Source organism: Kryptolebias marmoratus, linkage group LG21 (genome assembly GCF_001649575.2).
Source record: "Kryptolebias marmoratus isolate JLee-2015 linkage group LG21, ASM164957v2, whole genome shotgun sequence".
Lineage (NCBI taxonomy): Eukaryota > Metazoa > Chordata > Actinopteri > Cyprinodontiformes > Rivulidae > Kryptolebias > Kryptolebias marmoratus.
The window spans coordinates 19,906,189-19,925,719 of NC_051450.1; the positions used below are offsets into that span (position 1 = coordinate 19,906,189).

A 19,531-nucleotide genomic window follows, 5' to 3' on the forward strand; every position below is an offset into this window, starting at 1 on the left:
TTCCTCTGCTCCTCTCTGCAGAGAGAAACAGAACAACATGCTGAGAGAAGAAAACCTACATGGCTGCTGCTGCTAAAACAAATAAATATATAAATCATGGACCTTTGCTACAGAAAGGTCTTTAAGTGGAGAATGCTGACTTTTAGTTAAAGACCGCTGAACTAGATGTGGGATAAAATAACTAGTATATCTCAAGTAATAAAAGCCAATTTATTTATGACTTTATTATCTGAAGCAGCTGGTGGGGAAGACAGAGAGATGCCTCCACTTTAGAGGCTATTTTCAGAACATTAGAATCATACAAAATATGATGATTGAAAATAAAACCCATCAGAGATATCTCTCTATCACCTCACATGAATCCAGTTCTCTTATTGGCCTGCTGATACACCAGAAGTGATGCTTTGGGCCAAATAAATCATGTGACTTCCTGGACTGAGGCTTGCAGGTTTTTGTTTTTTTTCCCCCTCTCATGTTAACAGGAACTTGTTTATACTTCAAACTTAAAAACGGTTTTGCGTGTATAGGGGATATTTTCATTTTCTGTTCAGCTTTGAAGCCCAGTTGATGTTTGTTGAAACACAGGAGCTCAGAACAAAACAAAAAAAAAGTTAATTTTAGTCCAGAAACAGCAGTGAACACATCCTGTTTTTTTTGTTTGTTTTTTTAAATATGTCCAGGAAACAGAGTTCAAGCTAAACAGAATCCAAACTTAACAAAGAGTATCTTTAGGCATGGCTACTCTAAATATATGCATGACTGACAACAGAATTAATCTGTTACTAGAAAACACACACACATGCGCGCGCACAGAGGTCCCAGTTGCGTCTAATCGGATTAGGTGCGCGCGGGTCAGCAGGGACAGACGCGCAGCTCCTTTAACTTTCTGCTGCTGCACTTTTAAAACCTCCCAGCCTTCCGAAAACTGCAACTTTACCTGAAAGCAGTTTCGTTTTCGCCCTCCTGCCTTTGAGGAGCAGCTCGGATGGGAACTCCTCTCCACAGATGACAGATGGTGAAACTGGATCAACTTTTTTTTTTTTTTTTTTTACACAGTAAGCTTTAATGACACCAAAGAGTTCCGAGTTTTTGCTCAGCCGGGCTCATGTTTGAGATGTAAGTGACTTTTTTTCTTTTTTGTTGTTGAGGGATTTATTAGTTTTATTTATTTAGTTTGGTTATGCGTGCACGCCGCGCGCGCACTGCCCTGGGCTCCGGGGTTAGATGGTGCTGATCACGGACGACAGGGACGGAGGAGGCGCCCCGTCGGTCCGCGTAAAGCAGCTGCCGCAGCAGAAAAAAGTCCACCCGACCATAACCGAGGAGCTCCTGTCCCACTACGAGGACGACTCCCCGGGCTCGTGCGAGGACGAGGCAAGCGAGGAAGACTGCGATGAGTTCGAGGAGGTCGATTTCGAGGACCTGGAGGACTGCCGGAGCATCGCGTCCGACGACTCCTTCTATCCTCCCGATGATGCGTTCGCGGACTCGGAGCGCAGTCCGTCCCCGGAGAGCCCGGAGCCGCCGTCCTTCTTCCGCGCGTGCTGCAGCAACAACGCGGCCGTGGTCCGGATCATGATCCGGCACGGCGTGAAGGAGGAGGAGGTGAAGGAAACCGACAGGAATAACAGGGTACGGGGCGCGCACAACAAGTTTCAGAAAGTTTTTGGCTTGTGTTCACTTCAGCTTCTTCAAATGTGGTCTGCAAGTCGCGGCTCTGGGGCCACATGCGGTTCCTTGTTTCCTCTGCAGTTGCCCTCTGTAACAAAAAACAAACCTAGAAATAAGTAATATTTAAAGATGCTCTCTGCACACTATGAAATCAATCATTTGAATCATGAACTATATCAAATAGTGCAGTTTGAAAGAGTTTGCTCCAGTTTTCCAGATATATTGACATGCAATTCTGAAATGCAGGTCCACATTCAACGTAAACAAAACACTAGACTGAATCCACTGAAACACATAAAGAAGCATGAGTCACATGACTGACCTACATTGCAGCCTGGCTGCAGTCAATGCAGACGAACAAATATGGCGGAATCAGACAATTGTAGAATCTCAAAGAAGAGGTTTAGGTGGAAATATTAAAGTGAAACTGCTGCAAAACATGAAAAAAAAAGAGAAATAACAAGTAAGACTAGTGAGGCAACTGTCAAGAATAAATACAGGCCATAAAAACAGAACTCGGCATTCAAACACAGTAAGCTTACCGTTCAAACCTAAAATATATTTTCATCTCCATATTTTACTCAACTAATCTGAGGATAGATTCGAACCAACACATTCTCTAACTTCTCTGTTCCAATCACTTTAGATTTTATCAGTGGTGTAGATAAACTTTTTAAAAAAGGTAAACTTTTTTTTCTTTTGTTCTGTTGTGTAAAAATACCAATAACTTCCAGCACTTTAATGTAGATTTTTAATTCTGCAATCTCACAAACGGTATTTTTTATATCTAGCAATTATATAACACCTAATAAGTTGTGTCATCTTTATTTCAAGTACATTTTGTGGTTCTGGATTAAATTTATCTAGTGGGACAAGGAGCATAAATGGCCTTTTTGATTGGAAGGTTGCAGACCCCTGGCATATTTTCTGCATTTGTGACACTTATTTAATGAGACAACCTGACTTTATAGCACATGTGTAGTTAAGAAGCATCAGATTCAGAAGGTGTTGAGATAATTAGGTTTTCTCTTTAAGCTCTCCACACTGGGTTACTTACTTTTTTCCTTGCCTTTGAGAAGTAAATGATCTGCTGTGTCAATCATGTGTAACTCAGTGGCTTACAATAGTTACGTAAAACTGGAATTTATTCCAAGTGCTTAATATTAAATAAAAAAAGAAAGTTCATAATAGGTGCTTGCAGGTTGCAAGTGGAAATGGATGTCCTTTTTATTTCTTTGAATGCATTTAAAACACGGACAGCACATGTTAACAACAGTGCAACCATTGTTTTGCACATATAGGACATCTTGTTAAATGCTATTTTGTTGACATAATCTCCAATTAGGCTTTTTTAAAATTAAAATTTCTAAAATTATGCATCTGAAATTGAGAGAGACTGTTTTGGTGCAATTCAGGGACAAAGAAATGAGACTTAAACCACTCTGACACTGTTCAGGAAGTAAAATGGTGGCAGCTCTGCAGGTAGCATCACCTTTCGCACTGAACATCCTTACAGCTGTCAGCTACAACCTTCATGTACTAGCATGGTCATCCCATTAACTTTGACACATTGTTAATATTGCTGAAGGAAATTCAACCTTTTGAATTTATATAAAACCATCTCATAATTCACCGTATCAGATTCCTTTATGGTCTAAGAATACTGCTCCAACTACACTTTCTATAAAATAACAGATAGTCAGTTCTGTCGAATATCGTGGACCAAACTCAAAATGTTTTAAAAGGAGAACCTTATTTTTATTCAGAAAAACTATATATATATATTACTCAGGTTATTTCAAGCTTTCTCCAAATTTTCCAATAAAACATTGAAAGAAGTGGTGCAAAACAGAGCTCAACTTATTCATCTTTAACAATAACTGGAGTCTCTCATGACCAGTGGACTCCAACATCGTTCTTATATGTTTAATCATGCAAACGTAACTTACACCTACACACATGTGTAACTGATTGGCTTTTCATTTTCTTGATTTAACCATGATAGTAACAATTGAATAAACACCTTAAACAGACATGACGTGATGGTAACAGTGAGCAGTTTGATGAGTCATGTACTTTAATGTTATTAATTTCACTTGCTGTTTAAACAGGGTTACTTTATTTTACCTACATTGTTAATATCATATATTTTGTTTCAATAGAAGCTGATAAAAAATGATAAATTTGACAAATTGTATAAACTTTGTAGTGATTTACTGATAGGACGGGTTTGGAGGTCCATCCTGATGGTTGTACTCAGATCTTCTGTTTAATCCTGTTTTAAAAGGATCTTTCCAGATAGTTTTATGTCACCTTTCTGCTTAGCTTTTGTCTAACATAAGCTATGATGGCATGGCTTATGTTAGTTTAAGCCATCAGATTGTCATCAGCAGTGCTGGTAAAAATAAATCCCATGATCCCACTTCAGTTGGCAAATGCCATCAAACTAAATCTTTTACTATAGTGTGTTGACTTCTCTGCATGTTTGCTTTACACCACCTTCCTCTGCATTTAAAATAGTGATGAAAACATATCAATGGGTATGGTCTCATGGGATTAAAGCTCTGTTCAAATGAATCAAAATGTCATTTCTGGGGGTTCTTAAGGGGTCAGGCCTACAGTGTGTAAACCTGAAGCTGTGTAGGAGAATAAGTTATGCAGAAAAAGAGAATTAATTGTTAGATAGAGAGACTATATGTCTTTGTTTTCACCATTTACTTTGGCCTGTGCTCTGTCCTTGGGGATCTGCACAGAGAAACAGAGAAAGGTTTTGGAAATATAGAAAAACAAATGATTATGTACAACACCAAAAGCGGTTCTCTAGATTTTCCCCATAAGGTGTTAAATCCAAGTTTGAACAGAGCAGCTAAATGCATTGATGCAACCAGCCATCCTGAAAACATGCAGTAATATTATTCTAGAAATTAAAACAGGAGAGAAAAAGGTTCTACCTGTTTATGTTGTCTTTTTATTGGACCCTTTAAAGCAGCGGTTCCTAACCCTGGTCCTCCTGGCCCGCATGTTTTAGAGGGATACCATTATTACAGGATGATGAGAAAATGATCTTGATATTTTGAGATAATGTTATGAAAATACATTTTGAAGCAGGTCCTCTGTCAGTTTCCATACAGCTCACACAGTATAATTGTTGGTATTTGAACTAAGTTAGTGGGTCAGTGGACCTAAGGATTATCTCTTTGGACTGTCTGATAATTAGGACATGTATATATTGCGATATATATATATATATATATATATATTTAAATGTGTATATTTGGCTGTATATAACATTATTGTAACTCCATATGATCCTGTCTACAACAGTGTCTCTTCCTATTGTAGTCAGTTGGTTAAGCTGACATATAAAAACTGAAAAGACTCAGTATCAGTCCATATGACTGACTGTTAAAAACTTCTCTGACAGGAAAACAGCCAGCAAACTCAACCACAACATGTTTGACAAACTTAAAGATCAACTGACCGATGAACAAATCGACCAACTGGCCAACTGGAAGAGAAACTAAATGAGGCATGGGCAGAGAGAGGCAGAAATCTGGCCCTGCAGATGGCAGGAAGCACAATGCTTCCAGCAAACACAGACCAGTGGAAAAATCAAAGCGACAGTCATACAGATCTGATTTGATACAGCCACGTTAAAGCCAAGCTACAGCCAGAAGGACATTTAACGGGGCAGGTATTGACAGAAACCAGTGCATCTGTGTCAGTGGTGCTGCTGAGGTATGTGATTTAGGGCAATCTCCAGTGTGTTGACCTGCATGTCTGTGCTTGTTCCTGAATAGAAGAAGTTGCTGCAATATTTTACTTTTGGTTAAAGCAGTTTGTAAAAATGTGTGTTGTCTGCTCCGTTAGTGCTCATTCATTTTGAAACTAAATAAAAAGTAAAAGTCCTTATTTGGGGAACAAGGAGGAACTCAACGTGATTTATCACAGAAGGAACCTGCAAAGAGAGCATTATGTTTTTTCTTTCTTTTTTTCTTGGTGAACATGCAAAACCAAGAGATTTTAAAGCCTATTTCTACTTCACTTGTATTCTGTTCTATTAGGTTTTATTAAATAAACCAGTGGTTTCCAATCTTTTCAGCTTCAGACTAACAAAACAAAAGTAGCAGAGGCCTGTGAACCTGAATATTTGTCGTTTAAATGTATAAACTTTACTTCATACCCTAATAAACAAGGCAATAAAAGCAACACAGTCAGCATATTCATTTCAAATCAATTTTTACATTGAATTTGATGATCTTGAAACCATCACTTAGTGTTTTATGACTCTCAGTCGGGTCCCAATCCCAAAATCTGACCAATTAAAGCTCTGTTCAGAAACTGTAAATCCATTTCCTGTAAGAATTTACAAGCTGTAGCCATATTTCCGATTCCCAATTCAGTTCAAGTCACGGGATACTGATCAGAGATGTGCGAACATGTACCTTTTTTATTTATTTATTTTGACAAAGTCACATGTATTTATTGGAATCATTCTGGCTTTAAATGATCTTTCAGATGATTTCATCCTTTTCGGAACCAGTTTAGCAATCCTACATGGAGACACGTTCTTACCTCTCCCCCTCCCCCTCTCCGTGTTATTCTGACTGATGGGCCTAAGCCTTTCTATTCCTAGCTCTGGATATTCCCCAGATTACTTAGTGTACATGTTTGTGACTCTGCCTCTCTATAGGCCAATCATTTGTCAGGCTTTTATTGCACTGTGCCATTTCAGTGCACATTTTTTACTCAAAACTGCACTGAAATGGTCAATTCTATTTGGTTTCATGCTGTGACAGTGATCGTGATAAATCTTTAAATATACCAGCTAAAAATATTGATGAAGGATGTGTTATAGATGTGGTTCAGCGTGATTGCACAGTGTTTATTGTCACCTCACCAACCCAAAAACTGTCCTACCTGCAGTTCAATTCAGACTCTTTATTTAGCTTAATTAATGATTCTAAATTGACTGAAGACATGAGCTTGAATGGTTGTCGAGCTTGTGATGGACTGTTGACAGGATGTTTTCTGCCTCTAGCCTTGTGGCAGCTGGGATGCATTGTACTGAGGAACAAAATGCTGAACGATACTTAAAAAGTCCCGTAGCTTCTGTCATCATTCGGCCTACAGGCAAAGTAAAATACTGAATCCTGCTGATAATTGTAATGAGATACTTTGATGCTCAAATTCATCACATTTTATTGTTTCTTGTTTTTCGTTTCCATATATTGTGAACAGACTCTCATCCATCAGTCGATGTGTTTCTTACTTTTAACTCTTTACATCACTAATACATTTTTTTTGGCAATTTGTTCAAGCATTTTTTAAGCATTTGTTGTTGTTAGTGCAGATATTTTAGTCTCTAACAATGTCAGAAGTATTTGTAAAGTTTTTTTTTACAAGTATTTTTTTTTTTATAGTTGGGACATTTTGAGATTTTCTTGATCTTATATTAATTTTATCTTCTTTTCTATGTTTATGTCTTTGTTTTGTCAGCCTTTTATTGCAGAGTTGCCTTTTTCTGCTTTCAGAACACACAAGTGACTTGAGTATGTTCTTTATCACACCTGTCGTTTGTATTCATTATTCCTCACAGTGACCCATCTAGGATTTTTCCAAGTCGAGGACCATGTGGAGACCAAATTTAAACAAAGGGAGCCAAGTAAATGTTGAGCTAGCATATGGATTAAACCTTAAGTGAAATAAAGTAGACTGTGAAGTAGTTCACCTCCCAAGTCCAGGGATCTGCAGAGTCTGCAAATGAACTGATACGCTTCTGGTCCAAGTCCCAATGTCTGCTGAGACTTCTCCTCTTCAGGTTCTTGTGATGTTGGATGCTCTGCCTGCCCAGGTCTGTGAGTTGGCTGACAGTTCACTATGCATGGTCCAAAGCCCACTGGTGTTTTTGTTTGATCCAGAGCCTGTAAGTGTCCCACCGTTCTCTGCTATGCTGGCCTGCAGACATCCCATCTGCACTCCTGTTCCCCTGGAAGGGAGCCCTGCTTTGTCAGTTCCCTGGTCGATCTCTGCCAAAGTTTTTGTTTTGCTTTGTCACTCAGATCTGTGGAGTGGTTGAAGTGTCTGCCTGTCCTTCATGTCACCGTGTCCACAGCCTGGCCCCCAGGTGACCCTCTGACCTGGTCTTCTGAGTTCCTGTCTTTCAGCTTGTTTGGTTAATGAAATTCTGATCTCTGTTATTTGAATTATACATTTTTTCTGCCCATGCATCATTTGTCATTTTATTCAAACAAAGGTTTGGGAAGTTTGCACCCTGCTTCAGAAGTGTTGCCTGCATTTGTGTCCTCTAGTCTACAACACAAAAACTTGTAGCAAAAATAATGAGCAGACTAGAGATATTTGGGTGAAAGAATTAAAAAAAAGGTGAAGGTTTTGTGCATTTAAGTGTGTTTGTGAGAGAGATTCTCAGACAGAACAGAACAAAAATCAGGCAGACGACTGAGAATCCTCCAGACGTTTCTGCAGGGCATGCTGCATTAGTCCACCACAGCGAGGCTGGAGGACTGCCAGGGATGTGTGTGTGGGTGTGGGGAAGTGGGTGTCTTGGTGGGAAAATGTGAATGAGACTAAGACAAAGTCTACAAGTGAACATCTAAACACAATTATTTGAAGCTGGGCCAGTGGACGTCAGTGTCTCCCAAGCTGTCCAACAGTCTCTTCACAGAATCTGTGTGCATGTTTGCTCTCAGATTGACAACATTAGGGAGACTACAATACCAGTTGTCTGACAGCTGGGCCTGTTTTCTGTTCGAGTTGTATTACTGGTGAGTCATGTTGTGTAAATGCTATAAGGTATATCTTGACAGAGCTTCTGCACAAACCAAATACTTTTTTGATAGATTTTATGAGGCAGTTGTGTTCAGTCTGATGTCCACATTTTTGACAAAAAAATATTATAAAAAGTGTCATTTAAACTAGATATTATCCCTTGAGATTCCTAAAGTCTGAAAATGTAGGGAGGGGAGTGCAAAAAGTTTGTGAGTTTTCTGCAAACTTTTTATTGTTCTTCACATCATTGAATTTATAAATTTCAAAAACGTGGGATTCTTTTTATTAATTCTATCCCTATGTTTGCAATAATCACATACCCGGGGAACACCATGTGCTTGAAGCCAAAGCAGAAGGTTTATGGTGCCAACATGAAGCATTAAGCAGATTTTAGGAGGAGAACATAATGTTACAGTGTCTCTTCTGACAACGAAATATCCAATTAGTTCCTTTCAACTTTCTAACTTTATAATTATTAGACTGGAAAATTGTTGAAAAAAAATGTACAACCCTAACATACAACTGCATACTCCACAGTAAAGTCATCATTTTAAACAGGGAGGCGAAATAATGAATCTGCTCGACTCAACATGTTTCACTGCAGCACAGACAGTATCCTCTGCAGCCAAAATCATCAGGATAAGCTGAGGTTTTTTTTTATATTTTCTTCTTTTTTTTAGAACACATTAATTTAGATACAATGAATACAATGAATTTATTGGAACCACTTCTTTTAAAATCTAATTCAGTCATAAGTGCAGGCAGATATCTAACAGAATAGATCCAGAAGTGTTTTAGACTGACTCTGTGTGTTTTGACATGAAGCAGATTTGACTATTTTCAATCTGCATTTGATGCTGTTTGACAGCAGCACTAAATGCACGTTGCTAATTGAAATTAAAGGATTGCATATCACCCGCTGCCTCACGCCAGTTTTTAACAAAGGTCCTCTTCTGCAAAGAAGATGAAGATGCTCAGAGTATGTGTTGGGAATGACGCTCAGCTACTACCTCATCAAACTTAAGCTCAATATCTGTAAAACTGTCTAAGTTATAGTCATTTTTGTGTTGACTAAAGTCAACTAAATTCATTACAAAAATGGACAAATGAACACACGTGAGCAAAACTATTATTGCTGCTTCTCTTTTGGCAGAGGGGGATAATTAACACAAAATCAAATCAGCTAATAGTTTTATGGCATCAAATCCTTAAATTGAAAAACCAACATTCTTGCTGTTAACGCTTTACAAGTAAATTTTGTTTGTATGTTTTTTGGAAAATCTGTATTCTTAATTGTTGGTGGTCAACTTGGTCCCTCCAGAAATTCCACAACTTTCCCAGGAGTTTCCCAGCTTCTTGTGCTCGTACATTTTCACTCAGTGTGTAACATTTACACAGTTATACACACACACACACACGCACCTTAGAAACACATCAACATACATGAAGGAGACAGCTTATTTTTCCACTGAGTTCAAGGTCTCAGAGAAAACACAACAGACGTCAGGTTTATTCAGAGATATTAGTTCTGGAAGATGCACAAAGGTCCCCTTGTCCAGTAAAGTTCCACTCATCCTGCCTTGATTGTGTTTTTCTTCCCACTGCTTCCTGTGTGTCAGCACTTTGCTGTGTTTGCTTCACCTCTATAGATCTATTTGCTGCTTTTAATCTTTCTTTTCTTCTTGTCCTTCACATCTCAGACTGGACTCTTGATTGCGTCTTACCAAGGTTTCGTGGACATTGTCACAGCTCTGTCCCAGTGTCCGTACCTGGATGTCAACTGGCAGGACAGCGAGGGAAACACCGCTCTCATCACTGCTGCGCAAGCAGGTAACACACCAACACACACACAGATCATTTCCAACCAGGGAGCGACTCCCCCCCCCCACGCAGATGCCAACAGGCTGCGGCACATGCTTGCACAGACACAACAACCGGCCGGCCCGTTTGGCACAAACGCTAACACAGACGAACACACAGACAAGTTTACACAAACACCACTCGTCGTGTAACAGAAGTGATGAATGTGGGATCTGACCAGCCACATGAACATTGTTTTTGTTTCCATCCAAAACACTGCAGACAAGTGAGAGTTTTTGTCGGACAACTTGCTTCCAAGCATAGGCATGGAAACATGTTATAGTTGGGGGGTGCTGTGAGCCTGTGTATGTGTAAGACCCTAAACTCCCACATGAAAGATATCATATATAAATATAAGCAAAGAAATGCACACTTGCAGTGCATGTTATCTTATCTGATTAACAATAATAAATATGCTGTAAGATCTACTGCTGTGGCAGTTGTGCACAATACAACAATACCTTGATAACTAAATATTTCTTTCATCCTCACGCAGGTTAAAGCTTTATCAGGCACATCATCACTTGTACACCCACACTTGTAATATGCATAATTTGATACCTGTGTGGGCTCATATAGTACACTGGAAAAAAACCTTCAAGAATATTAGTGAGTGTAAAAGCTCAGTTTGTAGAAATGATTGATCATTCTGTGGCTGTGCATTTTAAAGATGCCCACCATGATATTTCCTCACTTAGGTTTTGTGGTATTGAACTGGTTGACAACTTATTCAGACAGGATTTGTCCACTTCAGACTTTGGCCCCTGAAGGTCTAAATGATAGTTTGAGCACTCTCCACACCCCTACTTCTCACAGCTCTGTTTCCAAGCCTCCTTAACCTAATTCAGTTTGACTATATTTTCATCTTCCTGTATTATTTTAAACTAAGACCAGCTGTTTTCTTTCCTCCTTGCTGCTGAAGGCCACATAACAATCACCAACTATCTACTGAACTACTACTCAGGGCTGGACATCGAGAGGAGAAACTGTCACGGCTTCACCGCTCTGATGAAAGCTTCCATGCAGGGCAGAGTGGAATGCGTGCGCTCACTCATGATGGCAGGTGAGCAGCTATTGCAATCAGTACAAATCTTCAGAACTCTGCGACAAAACAGTAAATAGTTGCGCTAAGCTCTAAAAGGACGACGTGAGAGTTTTATTAGAGCTGCACGTCTCATAAAGTCTCTGCTCATTGTTTGTGTTCAACTTCTCTCTTCTTCCTCTTCATGCAACAGGAGCTTCTCTGAATGCGAGGGACTTCGGTCGCAACCTGACAGCCAGGGAATGGGCCATTTTTACGGGCCGGTATGAAACCGCCTGGGTAATGACGCGCCTGATAGAACGGCCCTGTGCATTCCAGTACTGTGATGCATACAGGTAAACCTCAGACTGAAGCTAGGGTGTCTCAGCTGTACTTTCTGCATTTTTTATTTCCCCAAAGTGCATCCCTCAGAGACACAGAACACAGAGAATTTATGTGCATAAAAAAAAGAAAACAACAACATTCCTGACATTTGTGACTCTGCAAAACCTAAAGAAAAAGTCCTTATTTACTTAACTTTATGGGGCTGTATAAACAAAATAAAAAGTTCCCCTGCCTCAAGCAACAGACATATGGCATTTTCCAAGTTTCACATTCAGCATCTTTAGTCTGAAGAACGTCGTCAGGCTTTGCCAGATGGTTGTGTAGAAAATAAACAGTGCTGACGGCCCTTCTAGCTATGTGGTTATGCACAAATCATCACAGTAGCAAAGTTTCAAGACAAGTATTACCAGACAGATGCACTATGCTGTCTCTTCCTGTTTATTTACTGCCACATAACTGTCTTAGAAATAAAACTCTGGGTGAAAACTAGAACAAAACTAATCCACATGCATTAAGCAGCACAAGAAAACACAACAAAATACGAGCGTCGATGCAAGTTTTAATCTATTCTATTAGTTTAGAGACATGAACCACTTCACTGTCTCTGTGCAGCAGCTTTCAATAAAACTTTACTCCCCCAGCTTAGAGTGGCCCCCGCTGACATCCCTTGTAGCCAAGGCCCAAGAGCCCCGCAGCTGCCTGAAGCGCCTGTCGGACACGGTGCTGAACATCTTCAACATCGCAAACATCACCAACCCCGAGGATGAAGGCGTCATCGACCACATGGTGTCTGTTACGACAGCCATAAAGAGCCCGTTCATCGCCGTGGCGTGCCGAACTGTGAGTGCTTAAGCTTAAAGTACATTTTTCTTCTTTTAACAGCACATCACGTTAGAGATTAAGGGTCCCTAAATGGTGGACCGTGGTTCGAATCCGGATCCAAAAGAGTTACAGAAGTTACTCAATTTCAGTAGCTTTTGCCTTATTTATAATAATTCGTTTTAGGTTGTAACTAAAAGAAAATTTAAATATATATGTTCTGGATCTTTTCTAGAAAAATAACTATTTAGGCAGACCTTGCTGAATTTTAATTGAAAACCGCTGCTAATTATCCATCACAACCTGTTTCTCTTTTCCTTCAACAACAAGAAGAAAGGTTCATTTGAAAAGATAAGATGGGGCATAGCAGTAAGTAGGGCTTATGATAAGAAGACATTTTCCTGCTGTTCTCCTGCTTGCATGGAATATTGAGGTAATTAGTCTTTAAGGGATAAACAAAACCCTAAATCATCTTTTGTTAATCAAAAAATGTTTCTAGTAATCATAATTAAAGGGTGTAATTAATTCCAGTAATTTATCGGATAAGCAGGTTATTCATGCGGGATTAAAAGAACTACACAACACAAAAGGATGACAGAGCCTTGCTGTTCATTAGGAAAACATTCAGAATCATTAAGGGCCGAGTATTCCTTGACACAATGCATATCGCCCACCGCCTTTCATGTTTCTGAACTAAGATTATCTTATGTTGAGAAATCATGGAGTTGTAATAAAATAACATTCTGTGTATTCATATGTGAGATTAGAGCTCAGAGTATGTGTTAGAGGTAATGCTCAGTGACTACCACACCAAATTTCAGCTGAATATATGATAAAGTGACTGAGTTGTAGCCGTTTTGTGTTGATTAATTTGATTAGTTGTGGCAGCCATCTTAAACTGCATTGGCTCCAAAGGTTAATCATTTGTAAATTTACATCTGGTGAATATTTACTGACAGATTCTTTCAAATTTGTCCAGTAGTTTATGAGATATTTTCCTCACAGGCAGGTAGAAATGAGTCCTGTAGTTCAAGCCAAAGTTTTAACCAAAGATCTCAGGCAGTCGAGCTGGGGATCAGTCTCAGCTACTACCACACCTGCTTTTAGCTCAGTGTCTGTAAAACTGACTGAGTTGTAGCCATTTTTCTGTTTGGTAAGATGGCTTAGCTGCGGTGGCCATCTTGAATTGAGTTGACTCCACAAAGTTATCATATGTAGATGTCAATCCAGTGATTACTGTTAAAGTTTTATTAAAATCTGTTTAGTGATTCATGAGATATTTTGTAAATGGTACAGACACACACACACACACACTGACTGGGAAAAAAACATTTTCACTCTGTCTTTACCTATTAGGGATGGGTGATAATGTTTATTCTTGCTGCAGAGCAAATAATAATATTTTACTCATGGTTTTGTGTCAGGTGTGTCCTGACAGTCCTCCGAGCGTGGGCAAACGGCGGTATGCAGTGTCAGAGATCCTCCGCCAGCAGCGCGCCAGAGAGCTCCGCTCCACCAACCCCGACAGAGTGGACACCCACCTGAAACTCTTTCAGAACTCCCGGGTCACTCTGGTGGCCAAGAACTCGGAGGACCGGCGGACCAGCCTTCAGGTCCAGAGACTGGCGCCTCGACAGAGGAGCTCCAGCCTGGGCACGGTGGCCTACAACCAGGCCCTGGAGCTGCGCAGGACCAGCCTGCTGCCGATGCACATGGTGCTGAGGAGGAGCAGCGTCAGGCCGGGGTTCAGCATCCCCAAGGTCAGGATTTCAAAGGCCCCTGCACCCACCTACGAACCCGAAAAGATTCGGAAGAAAAGCAGCATCAAAGACGGAGGCGGGAACCTTCTGCAGATCCCCAAGTGGAGGTACAAGGAGCTAAAGGAAGAGAGGAGGAAAGCAGAGGAGGCTGAGAGGAAAAGGCTGGAGGCTGTAACCAGGAGACACATCGCAACTGGGAGAAGAAAATAATGTATTCACCTTAGGGAACTTTTAGTTTTTCATCCCCCGAAAGACCAAACCTGAACAGAACATGGTAGCAGAAAAAGCCGAGCGATGTACATTCTGCTTTCAGGGTTCTCCTTCTTTTAAAACTTCAGCAGCAATATTACACAGTTTTTAGAATCTCAAACAGTGACTACCTTTAAAGAGTTTCTAGTTAATTTATTTTTCTTATTTATTGCTTTTTTTTAAATGGATGGGTAAGACATTAAGAAGAGAGGCAGTGTTTTTGGAGCGTATTGCAGAAACAGTAACAGACTGAGAGCAGCATCAGGGAATCTGGAAGCAATTTACTGAAAATATTTTGGAATAATGTCTTTAAAATATTCACTAATGAATATAAAAGCTAAAAACATATATAACATAAAACTGCATTTACTAGATATATTTTTAGAATATTTTTCTGCTTTAAAGCCTTAGCTTGAATGTATTTCTATACAAATATTTTATATTTTATATTAGAGATCTAATTACATTTTTTTTATTCATTGTGGATTTTTTTCCACATGATGGTATGCAGCTGGTTGGTTGTAATGTTTGTGTCCAAGACTGAAATATATATATATATATATATATAAGAGTTTGCATTTCCCAGATGGGAGGAAAGATTTAATTGTTTTTGCTCTAAATCCAAATTTTTATTGTCTTCATGTCAGTTAAATGATGCGGTGACAGATGGGTGAGTTCTACAGGGTGTGGATGGAGGGAAAGAAATAAATACTTTTGCTGACAATAACTATGTTTTGCCAGGAGGTTGAAGAAGATATACAATGTCAAAGTGTTTAAAAAAAGACTCAGTATCAGTGTCATTTAGAAATCCAGGAGTTGACCCTCGGTCTGTGTGATTTTCCAGCTAGAACTGCAGAAAGTGTTTCTAACATATGGAGCCTTTGATTAAAAACAGCCAACCCATTACAGAGCAAGAGGTCACTTTCCTCTTTGAGCATTAAAACAGTGAAAATAATGGGGCGAAAAATAAGCATGATTTACGCCCGCGGAGCCACGGGCAGAGCCGCAACGTAGCACTGTGTGGAATTTTGAGAGCACAATTTCACGGTCCTTACTCCTCGTGGCGATTGGGGCTTAAGTGCTACCCGAGAGCGTGTGTCTAATATACATGGTGATGAGTTGCTAAGGGGTTACAAGGGCTCTGCACAGCCAAATGCTTTCTCCAAATAAACTTCACCGGCTTCAGAGCAGTCAAGTGCACAGACACAATCAACTGAGCAATATGAAAGATGGTCAGATGGTGCAAAAAAAATCAAAGCATCAGTAGAATTAACAGATTTTACAACAAAAATAGGGTTTGCACTTCACGGCAAAATAAATCAACTGTACACAGGCTATTTTAAAGGGATAATCTGGTCACTTTTGAAGTGATGTTCTGTCAGATAGTTATCAGTTGTCAGTACCTCGTTAGATTAATTGGCATTAGGTCAGTAAGAAGTTCCATTATGAATTTAATATGAGTTTATGAGATTTGCATTCATTGCTTTCTGTTTTAATTTACAAAACCTTCCATCTTTTAGGGGAATTGAGGTTGTATTTCATATAAAATCACTTCAAAAATGTCCAGACTAGCCAAGTTTGACCATGGCTGCACACATTTGCAAGAGACGTCTGTTAAGTTTAAAAAGTTTCTGTGATTTTTACATTTCTTTTCCACTCGAGCAGTTGTTGTATAAGAGAGTGAAGGCTAAACCTATTAGCCCGTGACAGCATCAGATAATATTTGGGTCATTGTGGCTCAAACATCTGTTGGCTTAGATGGCAGCCCGGGATTATAAGGAGGCATCATAGGCTTGGTCAGCGTTTCATCTCCGCCGGACGCCTCCTCCTCCTCCTCCCCCTCATCCTAACCCAAATCGCTCACAGAAGTTTAGAAAAAGCAAAATAAACATGAACCCTGATTGTATGACAGCCATTATGTCACAGTGTTGTGTTTCAGCCAATAGGATTTACAAAGTGACCTGATTCTACTGTCAACTGACATTTATTTGTCAAACCTGTGAAGCCAAGGGGGGAATCCTTATATGGCGCCCTCTGCTGGTATGTTCCGGTACACATAACATGACGTCAGTGAGAAAAGTGTTTCTGAATGAGAAACATCTTTAATTAGTAGATAAGAATGTGGTTGGCACTATCCACAAGAGCATGATTTCAAATACTTTATCAATTTTGTGTTGTTCCTGGGAAACAGAATAAATTACTGTTTTCAAATCGCACAATTAATTTTAAATAATATATATATAGAATACAAAATTTTATTGAATATGGTAACCCTTAAGAAATACTTATTTGGTAGATTTAGTAGAATTTAACATTATTGTCACTTTTATTTGAATGAAATACATTCCTTAAAAATAATATGAGCAAAGAAATAATTTTTAAACATATAACATTGGATGATGCAGAAAAGTTGTTATAAACTGCAACTAGATTTAATTAGATAAAACTTAATAAGAGTGATAAAATTAATTAGTTTGTCTTCGGTTCATTTAAATGCAAATAACAAGACAGTGGCCTTGTTTCTGTAAAACACACGCTCAGTTTCTTTTATAATAAACTGAAGGTTATAACTAATTCCTTAACTTTTTTTTTTTTTTGAAAAATCTCGCCTGATATGTAAAGTATGACTGCCAACGTTGGGAGAACTATGTCATACAAATACTGTGCTGCAATCAAAGAGAAAGAATATTCTTCTTAATAAATTTCAGTATAAATTAATGATTGTCTCCCACTTCCATCAGCACCAACTAAAATGGGTGAACTGAAACTAAACTTCCAAGCTGAGAAAGCTTGACAGAGAGCAGCTCTGTCATTAAATTAAAAAACAAAAATCTTCTCTTTGGAGCTTCAGAAATGATTAAAGGAAAAGCCACGCTCAGGTGCTGTAGTGGTGGTGTGTCGATTGGAAAAAAATAAAAAAATAAATAAGCTGAAGGTGGTTTCATGTCATAATGTCACTCTAACTTTGACATTTTAGCCCAGCTGCCTTATCACAAATAACAAGTAAATCCCCGCCAAAACAGCCTGACCTGACTGAATGTTTGTGCTTCCATCGCTGCCAGCTGACTGAGTAAACCGAAGCTTTGCCGGGTCGTTCACAGAACCAGCTGAAGCCGGTCTGAATGTTCCTGAGGAGCTCATGGCCAACAGCTGGTGGTGTAGACACAGTTTAATGTAATCAAGTGGCTCGGAATGAAAATGACTTGGTGCTGAGGCCAATTTTAATTACATTTTAACTCTGTAACTTGTTTATAGCTTCCATGGCATTAGAGCGGGGGGAAATTCTCCAACATGCACCCGATAGATAACTTGCTTTCACTGCTGACTGCTTTGGATGACCACCTGGAAATGAGCTCAGTTTTAGAAAAACTGTTTACATGTTATAATAAATTTCTTTCTTAAATAGCTTAATGGATTTTTTGTATAATAGGTGGCGTGAGCAGATATCTGTAGAATCAACAAACCGATAATTTTAATCCATATAAGTTTTTAGGAACGTGCTCTGATCAAATTTACTGTCTTCACTGTACGGAGGCCGATTGTCAGTTAAAGGAGTTCAAGTATCTGGGAGTGATGGTGGGATGGAGCAGGAGATAGACTGGGGGGCTTGTTCGCCGTAACGAAGGCACTGCTCTGGTTTCTCATGGTGAAGAAAAAGCTGAGTGAGAAGGCGAAGCTCTCGATGTCTGACTGGTCTGTTTACATCCCAACCTTCAGCTGTGGTCCTGAGGTCTGGCTCATGACTGAAAGAACAAATCCCAGATACAAAAAGGCTGAAATGAGCTTCTTCGTCTGAAGGGAGGCCAGGCTTAGCCTTAGAGACAAGGTGTGGAACTCCCGTTATCTGGGGTGAGCGCCTTGGCGTCCCCCAGGAGGAGCTGTAGTGTTGCTGGCAGGGAGAGGGATGTCTGGTTTTCCCTGCTGGACATGTTGCCCTTGCAACACGACTACAGATAAGCAGAAAAGAATGGATAGATGGATGGATAGAATTTCCACATTTACAGCTAGAGATTCTTCAGCTCCTGATGCCAGGAAGTTTAAAGATTTGCATCACAGTCTCCCTTTCAGTTTCTTGCTTCTCAGTATAATAAGGCCTGGCAGGGGATGAGAGAGGAGGAGATTGTTGCTCCTTTAATGGGGAGTCTCAGCTCACTGACCCACTGAGCATGCACTGGCTGCTTTATTGGCCTAACATAAGCTGACAGAACACCTGGTTGCAGATGCTTGTGTAAAGATGGATTACATGCACTAACACCTGCTGCACGCTGTGCATGTGTGTGCGTGTGTGTCAAAGGGAAAACAGCCCTGGGTGAAATAATTCTGTTTCATTTCAGAGTGCCACCTGAGCCCTAATCCCCCAGTGAAGGGTGCTAATTCACCACAGGATGCCCAGACACTCTGGGTGAGAAACCAGAGATGATACATCAACTAGGACAAAATATTAGAAGCTTATCATAAATCTTTTCTAGTACACTTTTTATAGGTAGGATAAATAACCCAACAGAGTCACAACTGAGTAAAATACTTCACCATATTACTGATAATTAAAATAAAAACAAGCACAAGGTTTATTTTGAGGTAATCTCCATCTTTATTTATTATGACAACCACACCTAATACCCAAGTTCACTTTATGACTAAAGATTTGTACAATTTGTATGATTTACTAAAAGAAAAAAAAAAAATGAAAGCCTTATAACTTAATTACATTACCAGAGGAAATGATTTTTTTTTCTCGGTAAGAATCATTTTTCTCCTTCTCCGCTGGAAACCTGATCATTAGTGTTGCGACAACTGACACTTTTTTTCTGTAAGGAGATGGGTGATGAGGGGAAATGATTTGGGGAATGAAAGTCTGGTTTTTAGGGACCTGTAAAGATTTCTGATATGTGACTATCTGCGTCTGTCAGCACAAACGGGTTTCTTTGCACACCGTGATACCGTTACTCAAACACTTTCATCTGGAATGTAGTGCACTTAATATTTCAATATTTTTACCTTCATTTGACAGTTAATC

General features: G+C 39.5%; 1 protein-coding gene across 1 annotated transcript; it reads left to right on the plus strand.

Moving 5' to 3' along the window:
• Window positions 1–579: 579 nt before the first annotated feature.
• On the plus strand, window positions 580–19,270 carry ankrd33ba (ankyrin repeat domain 33ba). Its single transcript, XM_017429825.3, has 6 exons — window positions 580–1,632; window positions 10,161–10,290; window positions 11,243–11,383; window positions 11,556–11,697; window positions 12,328–12,526; window positions 13,930–19,270. Exons 1-6 carry the CDS (start codon window positions 1,225–1,227, stop codon window positions 14,473–14,475), a joined length of 1,566 nt encoding a protein of 521 aa, XP_017285314.1. The 5' UTR covers window positions 580–1,224; the 3' UTR covers window positions 14,476–19,270.
• Window positions 19,271–19,531: the final 261 nt, after the last annotated feature.

Excerpts from the sequence above, each read along its gene's own strand:
- ankrd33ba (XM_017429825.3), top strand. The coding sequence starts at position 1,225 with ATGGTGCTGATCACGGACGACAGGGACGGAGGAGGCGCCCCGTCGGTC. Across the intron at positions 1,633-10,160 it reads AAACCGACAGGAATAACAGG|ACTGGACTCTTGATTGCGTC; the intron begins GTACGGGGCGCG and ends TTCACATCTCAG. Across the intron at positions 11,384-11,555 it reads GCGCTCACTCATGATGGCAG|GAGCTTCTCTGAATGCGAGG; the intron begins GTGAGCAGCTAT and ends TTCATGCAACAG.